This window comes from Opisthocomus hoazin, chromosome 4 (genome assembly GCF_030867145.1).
Source record: "Opisthocomus hoazin isolate bOpiHoa1 chromosome 4, bOpiHoa1.hap1, whole genome shotgun sequence".
Classification (NCBI taxonomy): domain Eukaryota; kingdom Metazoa; phylum Chordata; class Aves; order Opisthocomiformes; family Opisthocomidae; genus Opisthocomus; species Opisthocomus hoazin.
Window position 1 is genome coordinate 46,712,147 of NC_134417.1, and position 12,848 is coordinate 46,724,994.

At 42.0% G+C, this 12,848-nt stretch overlaps 1 protein-coding gene across 6 annotated transcripts in view; it reads right to left on the reverse strand.

The window, feature by feature from the left end:
* The window catches only part of ATP2C1 (ATPase secretory pathway Ca2+ transporting 1), a 74,838-nt gene that overhangs the window by 32,390 nt on the left and 29,600 nt on the right, over positions 1-12,848 (reverse strand). For all 6 annotated transcript variants that reach the window (XM_075418884.1, XM_075418888.1, XM_075418887.1 and 3 more), the window contains 3 exons: positions 6,614-6,724; positions 5,587-5,703; positions 3,903-3,992 (listed from right to left, as the gene is read on the reverse strand). In XM_075418884.1, coding sequence (XP_075274999.1) covers positions 3,903-3,992; positions 5,587-5,703; positions 6,614-6,682 — 276 coding nt within the window. In that variant the 5' untranslated portion in view covers positions 6,683-6,724. The remainder of the gene's footprint in view (positions 1-3,902; positions 3,993-5,586; positions 5,704-6,613; positions 6,725-12,848) is intronic.

Consider the following 12,848-nt stretch of genomic DNA (forward strand, 5'->3'; position numbering starts at 1 on the left):
CTGCAAACAAAGGCAGAATGAACAAGCCCACCGGACATGTGCCAACTCTATGAATCCTTAACCGAAGATGACCGATCCTTATGGGAACGACTAGGAGCTCAAAAGCAAGAAGAGCAATGGATTTTGAACACCAAACCTCTGTTGAAAAAAAAAGGTATTTATTACCCTTAACCCATTGGTTCCATGAGAAAACTCATGGAAAACTGGAGAGCATAGCCTCCCGAATTCAAAGACTGTGGGCAACACCAGGAATTTACGCTGCAGCACAAAAAAATTTGTGAGAACTGTAAACTCTGCAAGCAATATGCTACATTGCAAATTAACCTGCCACAAGGTAAAAGGCCTCCGGCCACCTTTCCTTTTCAAAAGCTCCAAACTGATTATACTGAGATGCCTAAAACTCTGGGTTATGCATACTTGTTAGTGATTGTAGATCGGTTATCTGGATGGATAGAAGCTTTCCCAACAAGAAAGAATGATTCAAAATCAGTAGTTGAAATTGTGTTAAAAGAATTAATTCCACGATATGGCGCTCCAGAAATAATTGACTCAAATAGGGGAGCACACTTTACGGCAGCTATTTTGGTTCAAATATGTCATGCTTTAAGAATTAAACAACAATTACACATCCCTTATTATCCAAAGTCCTCTGGACAAGTAGAAAGGATGAATAGAACTATTAAGAAAAAGTTAGTTAAGGTTTGTAAACAAACTGGATTAAAATGACCAGAAGCTTTGAACTTAGTTTTATGGGATATTAGAAACGCTCCAAGACAATCTGTAGGAGTGTCCCTTGCAGAAATTTTTTTGGTAGAATTCTTGCCGTTCCAAGAACTTACGTTCCAGCAAAAACTAGCCTGTTGGATAGAGATGAGCAAATCACTCAATACCTTTTGTACCTCCAGGATTCTCTTTCCCAGATGAGAAACCATGCTTATTGGTATCAAGGTATATCTCCTAAAGTCCAGGTAATCTTTGTTATAATAATCGTTGTTTGTCTGTTGGTGATTTTTCAATGTATAATAACTTGTTTAATGTCAATCACTAAGAAGTGTAAAAAAAAAGTTTGGAAATATAATAATTAGTAATTGCAAGGATGCAATAAAAACAAAAGGAGGGAATGTTAGAGATTGGTTATAAAGATTGATTATAGAATAGAATAAAATCATAGAACTAGAACATAGATTCAGCTGTGTAAACACAGCTCTGTTAAAAAAACATACAATCGGTATGTTGCAATTGGGATAGGAATTAATTGTATGGATTGTATCAAACAGAATTTACAAAAGAAGCTGAGACGACCCTGAAACCAGTGAGGGAGAGTTCTACAAAGACAGAAGAATAGAAAGAACTTAATAAATGATGTACTCAAAGGAACGGAACGGTTCCTTTGAGTCCATACATAAGGCTTAAAAACTTATGAAGATTCTAGACTTAATGTAATTGGTTTAATAAATGTATATAAACTAGTCTAGCGAGTTAAGCTTTGCCACTCACTGAGGTGATGGCCCAACTCTGAGTCATGAATAAAGCAAAACCTAGCGTTACCTACTCATGTGAGGATAAAATTTTTAACAACTTGGTTTTGCTCAGCCATAGTTGTTACTACATATTAACAATATGATCTGGAAAGACTTTCTCATGCTCAAAATCACTCGGTATCCCTTGGGTCTCTTATAAAAGTGATTCCTTTACCCATTTACATCTGTTCTAGCCATGTCCAAGAACTCTATAACCTGATTTTACTCAAAATTACGATGACATGACTGGCTGGGTAGACGAAGGGAGAGCCGTGGATGTTGTCTACCTTGACTTCAGCAAGGCTTTCGACACAGTCTCCCATGATATCCTCCTAGGGAAGCTGAGGAAGTGTGGGCTGGATGAGTGGTCGGTGAAGTGGATAGAGAACTGGCTGAATGGCAGAACACAGAGGGTTGTCATCAGCGGCGCTGAGTCTAGTTGGAGGCTGGTGACAAGTGGTGTCCCCCAGGGGTCAGTACTGGGCCCAGTCTTGTTTAACTTCTTCATCAACGACCTGGATGAAGAGTTAGAATGTACCCTCAGCAAGTTTGCTGATGACACCAAACTGGGAGGTGTGGTAGACACACCAGAAGGCTGTGCTGCCATTCAGCGTGACCTGGATAGGCTGGAAAGCTGGGCAGAGAGGAACCTGATGAGGTTCAACAAAGGCAAGTGCAGGGTCCTGCACCTGGGGAGGAACAACCTCATGCACCAGTACAGGCTTGGGGTGGACCTGCTGGAGAGCAGCTCTGCGGAGAGGGACCTGGGTGTCCTGGTGGACGACAGGTTAACCATGAGCCAGCAGTGTGCCCTGGTTGCCAAGAAAGCCAATGGGATCCTGGGGTGCATCAAGAAGAGTGTGGCCAGCAGGACGAGGGAGGTTCTCCTTCCCCTCTACACTGCCCTGGTGAGGCCTCATCTGGAGTACTGTGTCCAGTTCTGGGCTCCCCAGTTCAAGAAAGATGAAGAGCTACTGGAGAGAGTCCAGCGGAGGGCTACGAGGATGGTGAGGGGACTGGAGCATCTCCCCTACAAGGAAAGGTTGAGGGAACTGGGCTTGTTCAGCCTGAAGAAGAGAAGGCTGCGAGGGGACCTTATAAATGCTTACAAATATCTGAAGGGTGGGTGTCAGGAGGATGGGGCCAAGCTCTTTTCAGTGATGCCCAGTGACAGGACAAGGGGCAATGGGCACAAACTGAGGCACAGGAAGTTCCGTCTGAACATGAGGAAGAACTTCTTCCCTCTGAGGGTGACGGAGCACTGGAACAGGCTGCCCAGGGAGGTTGTGGAGTCTCCTTCTCTGGAGATATTCAAGACCCGCCTGGACAAGGTCCTGTGCAGCCTGCTGTAGGTGACCCTGCTTCGGCAGGGGGGTTGGACTAGATGACCCACAGAGGTCCCTTCCAACCCCTACTATTCTGTGATTCTGTGATTCTGTGATTAAGGGCACTAATCAAGGAGAAAAACGAGTAATTCAACTTTCAGCCACAACAATTAAATACAGTTCATATTACAATAATTCAACTTACAAACAAAATGGACCACTCCAAACCAGCACTATACTCAAATTCAAAATTGCACTGTTTTTCTTACAGAAGCCATACAGTTTATCTTCCAAAGAAAACCATTCTTTCTAGAGAATTAGAGGGGTAAGGAGCAAGCCTCCAGTTACCCCGAGTTAATTACAAAAGTAAAACTCAACATAGAGAGTGCATGGGTCAGCGAAGACAAAAAACAGCTAGAACTTGCCTCTGATCATACAGAAATCCTGATTTTCAGTTATCACCCATCACCCCAAAAAAGTCAAAGGAGTTGCAATTTTCTTCTGTGTCATTTGCAATGACAAATGTTTAGTAGTACTATATTTGCTCACTAGTTTAGTACTGTATTTAAGTGCAAACTTCTACAAAAAGCCATTATTTCAGCTTCTATCTTCCTTCTGCAATTTCTAAAGAGTTCAGGTTACATTTCCTTTTCATGTTTTAAAAGATTACATCTGTTAAGTAAAATCACAGAAGGCTTATGTTGGTTACAATCTGAAATTAAAGCATAATTTAGGATAAAAATTACACAGAAGACACCAAAAATTGCTCCTCTGAACAAATGCTGAGACAGGCACTTCAACCAATGAAAGACAAAAGATGCAAGATGCAGTCAGCCAATCGTTCGCTGAAGTATTTTGATATGTACTACTGCTATCAGTCAAGAAAACAAACCAAAATCCAGTCACAAACTTAACAGATTTAATGACAGCATAAAAATTAACTTCATTAGAATCAAGTGATCCCATCCCACACTGGCATTCATGTGATGCTCAAAGTACATGTGGTTATGCATTCTTCTCAACCACCCTCCAAGAAGATAAAATTTTAGTTCCTTACCACGGTGATACTGACAGCATCATCAAACTGATGCATTAAAACACTGATGACTGCAGATGCCAGCAGAAGCATAATGAGCGGATTTTTAAACTGAAATGAAACAAAACAGTAATTCAGCTATACTTTTGATAGAAAGACCATTTTATCCACCCTTCAAAGCACATCTGATCTACTTTTGAAGCTTATTATTCCATAATTAAAATATTTCTAACCTACCAGTGCGAACAAAATCTGACCGTGCACAGTTCAGATTTTACTTGAGGTCCAGATTTTACTTGAGAGGTTTTTTTAAATATCAAAGACCTTAAATGGAGTGTATTCACCACATACCAGGAAAAAACTGTTCCTCACATTTCTTGATTCACATTTTTAAGACAAAAAGAATAATCTCCTGTATTTGTTTAAATACACAAAAAGAAGTCCGAAATATATTCAAAATGTCTTTGAGGTAACAGGCTGATCCTGTTCCCAGCAACTGATCACTTTAAAGGCAGCAATGTATTTCCTAATTTCAGTTCATGATTTCTTGTTTTACAAAATGCAAGCTTTCCTTTTAGATCATACGCTTTCTTTAATTTTCTAAGGCTAAAATAATAAAAGATCTTGCTTCTGCGTGACAGCTGGTTGCTAACACTCATTTTTTTTGAGAAATATTACAAAAAAGAACATTCCTACAATTAAAGTGAAGAACATTCTAAAAGCACGTGATAAGCCCATTCAAAGCAAATATGTATCTTAATAAATCCTACCTAAAATAGACTTGGTTGACATGCTTTAGAAGCACTCTGATACATCTGACTAATTTGACACTACACAAGGGAAAATAAAGCGTCAATGCCAGAGGACAGCTAGCATGTGATGATGTTCCCACTGCTATCATCGGCAGAGCGCTGAATATCTTTTTAGTCACTCCCAAGTAAAACCGTTTCTCCAGAATGAACCATCTATTACTTCAGGGTTTACTTTAGAACTTCACTGCATTGCTGCTCAGGCAAGGTGCAGGAAACCTTGACCAAAATGTTTACCATTACAAATTCGTTAGAAAAATCTTCTGCATGAAAAGGTGCTGCAAACAGCTTGCGTAGCCGGGTGGTGGGGAAGCATGGGAGGAAGTAGTGACACTTCCACACCATTTCAAGAAGCTGCATGGGCTCATATCTATACACATAATAAATCACACTGATAGGAAAAAAATTCACACTTGACTTCTGCCAGTTCTACTTAACACCAGAATCAAGGCTGGCCTCACTCTCAGTTCAACGGCAGCATTTTTTCTTTTCAAAATTTCCTTTGTCTATCAAGTTATTCATTCTTCATGTTCCATTTAAATGCTTACCAGTCATACGCATTTGTGTCTGACCTTAGGGCAATTCGTGCTCAAGTCTCTGCCTACAGGGAACGTTATTCTGCTTCTCCAGCCCTCAGGCTAGTTATGAATGGTACCCTTTGGCTAGTCATGAATGTACATTCAAGAACAAACCATGTAATTAAAACACAGCATGTACTTAAATAAAAGCTTTTTCAATACATAAATTAGATATAAATTATAGAAGCTGCAATTTCCTATTCTATTAGAGTTTCTCCACTTATCAGAGTATGTTCATGCACAGGAAAGCTAAGTAATAAAGAGCAAAACTACTGACAAGTATTAAAACCAAGTATCAAAAAGGACAAAGATCTTAACCTGGGAAATATATTTTTTCCACAGTGGTTCATCTTCACTAATATCAAATTCATTCCATCCATGGAATGCCCGTCTATGACAAACTTCACAGTTTTTTAAGCCATTCTGAAGATTAGCCTATTAAAATATGCAAAGAATAACACAGTCAGCAATTACACTGATAAGCTAGACTTCAAAACAAAATCCAACACCAAAATACATAGCCTTAGATTATAAAAATTTGGCCAACATCAGAAAAACAAGATTGGTACTGATGTTTGTATGACAATAAAAGCTAACCACTATTATAAAACTCGATTTGGCAGTACTAAACAAAAAAAAAAAATCACAGCAGAACTACAGAAGTAGATGCTGTTTCACATCTCTAAAGGACTGTTGATCTTCCCTGAAGAAAACTCCTCAGCAAGCGAAACTGTGGGCATAGTTCAGACTCTTGAGGATTATGTCGGGAGTTCAGTTACTCAGCCAAATTACACAGCAATTGCTTCAAAGTCTTGAGTTGTCAGTGACCAACATTTATCATGGTGTACTGCTCAAACAGTCAAGCACACAGAAAATGAAAAAAGACCATCTATCACGAAAATTAACCCAGATTCAATGGTTCATAAATCTGTCAACGGGTAGCTTTTTCAATCCTGTTCCTCCACTTGAAATGGAGGCTACCAAAATAAATTAAGGACATTAAGGATTCCTTAGAGAAATGGAAGCAAAAGCTATGACAAACAGAACAGAATTTTATTTTCTAGGATTTCTATTAAACCAAAGCAATCTTCAAAGCATACAGAAATCTGACCATTTTCAAGTTTAATCTCACCCCCCCCAAAAAAAAACCCTGATTTTTTTTTTAAACATTAGAAATTAGAGTATTTCAAGTAACAATTTGAAAATGCTTTTAGAAGCAGATAATAGTTTATATCAAACTGCATGATAATGCATAGACTTTCAATGACAAGATCTGTCCATAAGAAACAGCAAACTTATTGCTTGGTAACATCAGTGCATTCTTCAGTGATGCACAATCACTTACTTGCAGAATGCTCGCAACTTCATCAACTGGCAATTCACTCGCTTTTTTTGAAGACAGTACAGGAATCATTGTCTCATTGTCACCATCAGGGATTTTTTGAAGACGTGCAACCTAAGAAACAAAACCAAAGTCTGAAGCAAAGGGGAGCACCAACGTTTCATTGCAAACAACATATCAGAGCAATGCAGTATTAATATCATTAAAAGGTAGTTTAATAACTACTTGCAGTTTAAAATAAAAAAAAAGTCAACAATTCAGCTTATTTTCATGCAGTATCATTTGCATTAATAAAAGAAAACACTGGACATGCAACTGAGAAGACTAAATTTTGTAACAATGTGTTAAGTGACTCCAAAGATCCTAACAGTTAAATATATTCATAACCCTTTAGCTCACTGCTGCCAATATCTGGTCAGAAAGTAATTACTCCAGATAAATTTCACTCCCTGCCCCTACTTTCTACTCATTAATGAAGGTGGTCTAAGCAGGCCTATGTACATTTTCTTATACACAAAGAAAGGAGAAATATCACTAAGAAAACCTCAAACTAGAGCAGATGCAAGGGAAGTCATAAAACGTGACTACAGTAGAAAAGCTTCAACTCAATGCAATAAAAAGTAACGTCTTCCTGTAATTTTAGTAAGTTAAAATTTTGTGATCTGCAGCACAGAGCAACACTGATCACACAGCTCAGCACTGCTCTGATATTTAATGCAGCTTTAGAGTTTCCAAATTCTTGCTTATTAAATGAGAAGCTGGAGTGATACTCCTTCTTCCTCCTCACTATCTTACTGCACCCGCAATTAATATCTCATCCACCGCACCACACACACATCCCCCCTTCATTAACTAGAAGACACCTGACATACAAACATGCACACCACAGAAATGGTTTTCCCATTATACTTGCACAGAATTTAAATAGGCAGTTTTATGCTATTACACAAGACGATAAATATTTTTTAATCTCCTCTATGGATGTTGAGAGCTAAAATATAAGATATAGTACTTCAAGATGACAATACATTAGAAGTTTACAGCATTTTTATGCTCTATAAAAGGTATGACAATCTTCATTTTCTGCCATACACGCTGTTTGCCATGTACTCAAACACAATAGCTGAGACAAATTCAACTCAGTATTTGCTCTTCTAGCTGCTTACCTAAACAGACTCCACAAAGACTTCATCCTGGGGGCCCAAGGGAACAACGAACAAAGGTGAAAGTGCTACAGTTGGAATTCACATCCTTTCGTTTTCAAGAGAAAGCCTTGGAAACTCTCCACACTAGTGAAACTGTAAACCAACAAGACTTGCTCCTTCACTGTAATTACAAAAAAGCAAGTCTAGAGACTAGGATGAGAAACACGGTGATATGGGTCACGAGTTTGAGCTCTTGGGCAGGGCGGACAGCAGACAAAAGAACTGAACCTTAACAGCGTGTTTACTGGCCTCCGAAGCCGGGGAACCCCTTGGGCCCCACTCAGCTTTCTGCAGCCTGAAGCCGGTGAGACTGAGCAGCTGGGCTGGCGAAGTGCAGCTCAGCAAGGGCCAAGAACAGAAGCTCAGCTACGCTCCGCCACACCTCCACTCCAGTTCCCATATTTCACTGCACTCAGAGCTTCATTTTGTTCTTTAGTATCCTTTTAATGATGCATCTATGAAAAGACCAGAATTTTAAAATCTGTGGCCAAATTTTTAGAGTATTACAAAATACGTGACTTAAACTAGAGGTGAAGGGGGAAGGGGAACATATCAGGCTTGCCAGCAACAGGCTAGGGGAGGATACACAATGGTTAGAGGGATGGGGGGCTAGTAGGAGCCCTCAACCCGTTGCCCAGCAGCATGCGAGGGACACCGCAGCAATGTGGAAGTCTTGCGGAAGGGAGCTGGAGGCGCCTGAGGTATCAGGTGCCAACAAGAAAATACCCATGAAACACCTCAAGGGAAAAAAGGGGTGCTCTGCTATGAAGGTAACGAGGCCGACAGCTCAGATGAAATGCCTCTGTACAAACGCACACAGCATGGGAAACAAACAGGAGGAGCTGGAAGCAATCATCCTGCTGGAAAGCTACAACCTGATTGCCATCACGGAAACTTAGTGGGATGAATCCCAAGACTGGAATGTAGCTCTTGATGGCTACAGGCTGTTCAGAAGGGACAGGCGAGGAAGGAGGGGAGTGGGCGGTGCCCTTTACATCAAGAAAAGACTACAGAGTGAAGAGCCGTCCCTGAAGAACAGCCACGAGCAGGTCGAAAGCTTATGGGTAAGAATCGGAGAGAGAGGCAACAAAGGGAACCTAGCGGTTGGTGTCTACTACAGGCCGCCAGATCAAGAGGAGCTGATAGACGAAGCGTTCTTCCTCCAACTCCAGGAGGCTTCGCGCTCGCAGGCTCTCGTCCTACTGGGGGACTTCAGCTACCCCGACATCTGCTGGAAAAGCAACACGGCAAGCTGTAGGCAATCCAGCAGGTTCCTAGAATGCATTGAGGACAACTTCTTAAGCTAGGTAATAAGCACCCCTACCCGAGGGGATGCGATACTAGACCTGGTGGTCACCAATGCAAGTGAGCTCGTTGGGGATGTCAAGATCGGAGGTAGCCTGGGCTGCAGTGACCACGCGCTGGTGGAACTAACGCTACGGAAGGAAATGGGAATAACGAAAAGCATAGTCAGGACCCTAAATTTTAGGAGGGCAAATCTCCAGCTTTTCAAGGAGATAGTCAGAAGGACTCCCTGGGAAACGGTCCTCAGGGACAGGGGAACAGAACAGAGCTGGCAGGTCTTTAAGGATGTATTCCAGAGAGCGCAAGAGCTCTCGATCCCCAAGTGTAAGAAGTTGGGCAGAGAAGGGAAGAGACCGGCATGGCTGAGGCAGGAGAGGCTGGTCAAACTAAGGAAGAAGAGGGAACTGCACAGGCAGTGGAAGCAGGGACTGTCTTCCTGGGAAGAGTATAGGGAAGCTGCCCGGTTGTGTAGGGATGGGGTCAGGAAGGCCAAGGCACAGCTGGAGCTGAACTTGGCAAGGGATGCAAAAAATAAGAAGGGCTTCTACAGGTATGTCAGCCGGAAACAGATGGTCAAAGAAAGCATACCCCCGCTCATGAGCGAGACCAGCAAACTGGTAACAGCAGATGAGGAGAAAGCTGAGGTACTCAACAACTTTTTTGCCTCAGTCTTCACTGGCAACCTCTCTCCTCACCCCTCCCGAGTCAATGAATGGCATAAAGGACACCAGGAGGGTAAAATCCCTCCAGCTGTAAGCGAAGACCAGGTTCAGGACCTCCTGAAGAACCTAAATGTACAGAAGTCCATGGGACCTGATGAGATGCATCCCAGAGTCCTGAGGGAACTGGCTGATGTAGTTGCCAAGCCACTCTCCATGATATTTGAAAAGTCATGGCAGTCAGGGCAAGTCCCCAGTGACTGGAAAAAGGGAAACATTGTGCCCCTTTTCAAAAAGGGTAGAAAGGAAGACCCTGGGAACTACCGACCTGTCAGCCTCACCTCTGTGCCTGGGAAGATCATGGAACAGATCCTCCTAGAAGATATGCTAAGGCACATGGAGGCCAGGGAGGTGATTCGAGACAGCCAGCATGGCTTCACCAAGGGCAAGTCCTGCCTGACCAACCTAGTGGCTTTCTATGATGGTGTAACAACAACAGTGGACAAGGGAAAACCAATGGATGTCATCTATCTGGATTTTTGTAAAGCCTTTGACACGGTCACCCACAACATCCTTCTCTCTAAATTGGAGAGCCATGGATTTGATGGGTGGACCATTTGGTGGATAAGGAATTGGTTGGATGGTCGCAGCCAAAGGGTAGTGGTCAATGGCTCAATGTCCGGATGGAGACCAGTGACGAGTGGAGTCCCTCAGGGGTCCGTACTGGGACCAGTGCTGTTCAATATATTTATCAATGACATGGACAGCGACATCAAGTGTACCCTCAGCAAGTTTGCAGATGACACCAAGCTGAGTGGTACGGTTGAGACACCAGAAGGACGGGATGCCATCCAGAGGGACCTGGACAAGCTGGAGAGGTGGGCCTGTGTGAACCTCATGAGGTTCAACAAGGCCAAGTGCAAGGTCCTACACCTGGGTCGGGGTAATCCCTGGTATCAACACAGGCTGGGGGATGAAAGGATCGAGAGCAGCCCTGCTGAGGGGGACTTGGGGGTACTGATAGACGAAAGGCTGCACGAGCCGTGTCCTGGGCTGCATCAAGAGAAGCGTGGCCAGCAGGTCGAGAGAGGTGGTTCTGCCCCTCTACTCTGCTCTGGTGAGACCTCACCTGGAGTACTGCGTTCAGCTCTGGAGCCCTCAGCACAAGAAGGACATGGACCTGTTGGAGCGGGTCCAAAGGAGGGCTACAAAAATGATCCGAGGGCTGGAGCACCTCTCCTATGAGGACAGGCTGAGAGAGTTGGGCTTGTTCAGCCTGGAGAAGAGAAGGCTGCGGGGAGACCTGATTGCAGCCTTTCAGTACTTAAAGGGAGCCTATAGGAAAGATGGGGACAATCCGTTTAGTAGAGACAACAGCGATAGGACGAGGGGTAATGGTTTTAAACTAAAACAGGGTAGGTTTAGGCTAGATATAAGGAAGAAATTCTTTACAACGAGGGTTGTGAAACACTGGAACGGGTTGCCCAGAGAGGTAGTGGAGGCCCCACCCCTGGAAACATTCAAGACTAGGTTGGACAGGGCTCTGAGCAACCTGATCTAGTTAGTGGTGTCCCTGCTCGCTGCGGGGGGGTTGGACGAGATGACCTCTAGGGGTCCCTTCCAACCCAAAACTTTCTATGATTTCTATGATTCTATGATTTCTAAATATGCTTTAGCATTGGTTAGGTACTTACTGAAACCTTAAGTATACACACTATACTAAGTTGTCTTTAAAAATGATGAATACATTTTTTTTACACTATAAATAAACATCTACAAAAAATATTTATATCCATATATAAAAATATATCCACGAAAATTATCTAGCAAGTTCTCATTTCCATTTACACACTTCAAATTAAAGAAGAAATTGATTCAAAAAAGATTTCAGCCACGGTTCAAAAAAATAATGGATTTTTCTCTCTCAACACATTTATTTAAAGTATTTTAAAAGAACTATTACTTTTAACATCAGAAGAAAAACAAAATCATAATTCTGTTCCTAACAAGGGGTCTTTTCACAAAACCCAGTGCTAACAAGCCCTTACACCAGCCAGGTTACACTATTCTGAACCAGAGGAACAAACATTTGCTCCACAGTTTAAGGCTTCTCACAGAACACAGCATCATAAGACTCCCTCTACAAAACAGAACTAGTATTAAAGCAACTTAAGCTGACCACAAAAGCAGCAGAAGAGCAGGTATTTGAGTTAAGAAGAAGACAGACCTTGTGACCCTAAGCCTTACAAAATACTCTTCAGTATATACAAGTTAATTTCCCTAAAACTTCATCATTGGACATGATGCATAATGAACACCACTCAGTTTTCCATGCAGACAGCCAGCCTTCCGTTAAATGTACTTCTACCAGCACCCATGAAGCACTCGATGCTCACGAGATTCAACCCCTAGAAGAAACAGTTTCATTCAAACTCACCCATTCTGCAATTAAGAATGCACCCAGCTACAGCTGCTGTTACACCTACATGTACAAACCAATATTAAGTTAAATCACTTAAATTGTCAGGAAATTGCCATTGGAGATGATTTTTAAATGGTTATACTTAATTTACTTTGGATTTTAACCTTACTTCTCTTTCAGTTTTCATGGACCACACACTTTCCTGAATCAAACATTCACTCAGAATTTTGCCACAATCTCTCTTCGATAAAACACGCTACCGAATTACTAGCTCATGTTCTTTTCTTTAGAGTTTCCCATCCTAAATACTAGCTTCAGATTTTTATTGAAAATAGACACCACATTCACGGTATTAGCTACCAAACACCAGTTGAGGGCTGAAAACCATTAAGCCTAAGTGCTGTTTCTAAACAAACCCACAAACATATGACTTTGACCAAGATAGCCCCACATTCTCAACAAAAATGCTGAGCAACCAAGCTTTCCCAGTAAGAGTAGGCAGAAATGAACTGACAGCCATTACAAACTTCAGTGCTGAGAAAAATCTTACTCCCCATACCAACTGACACAGCTGCTAAACACAAATAACAATTCCAAAAAAGGATACATAACTGATCATTTCCCTAATATTATCAGTTAGGACTTCG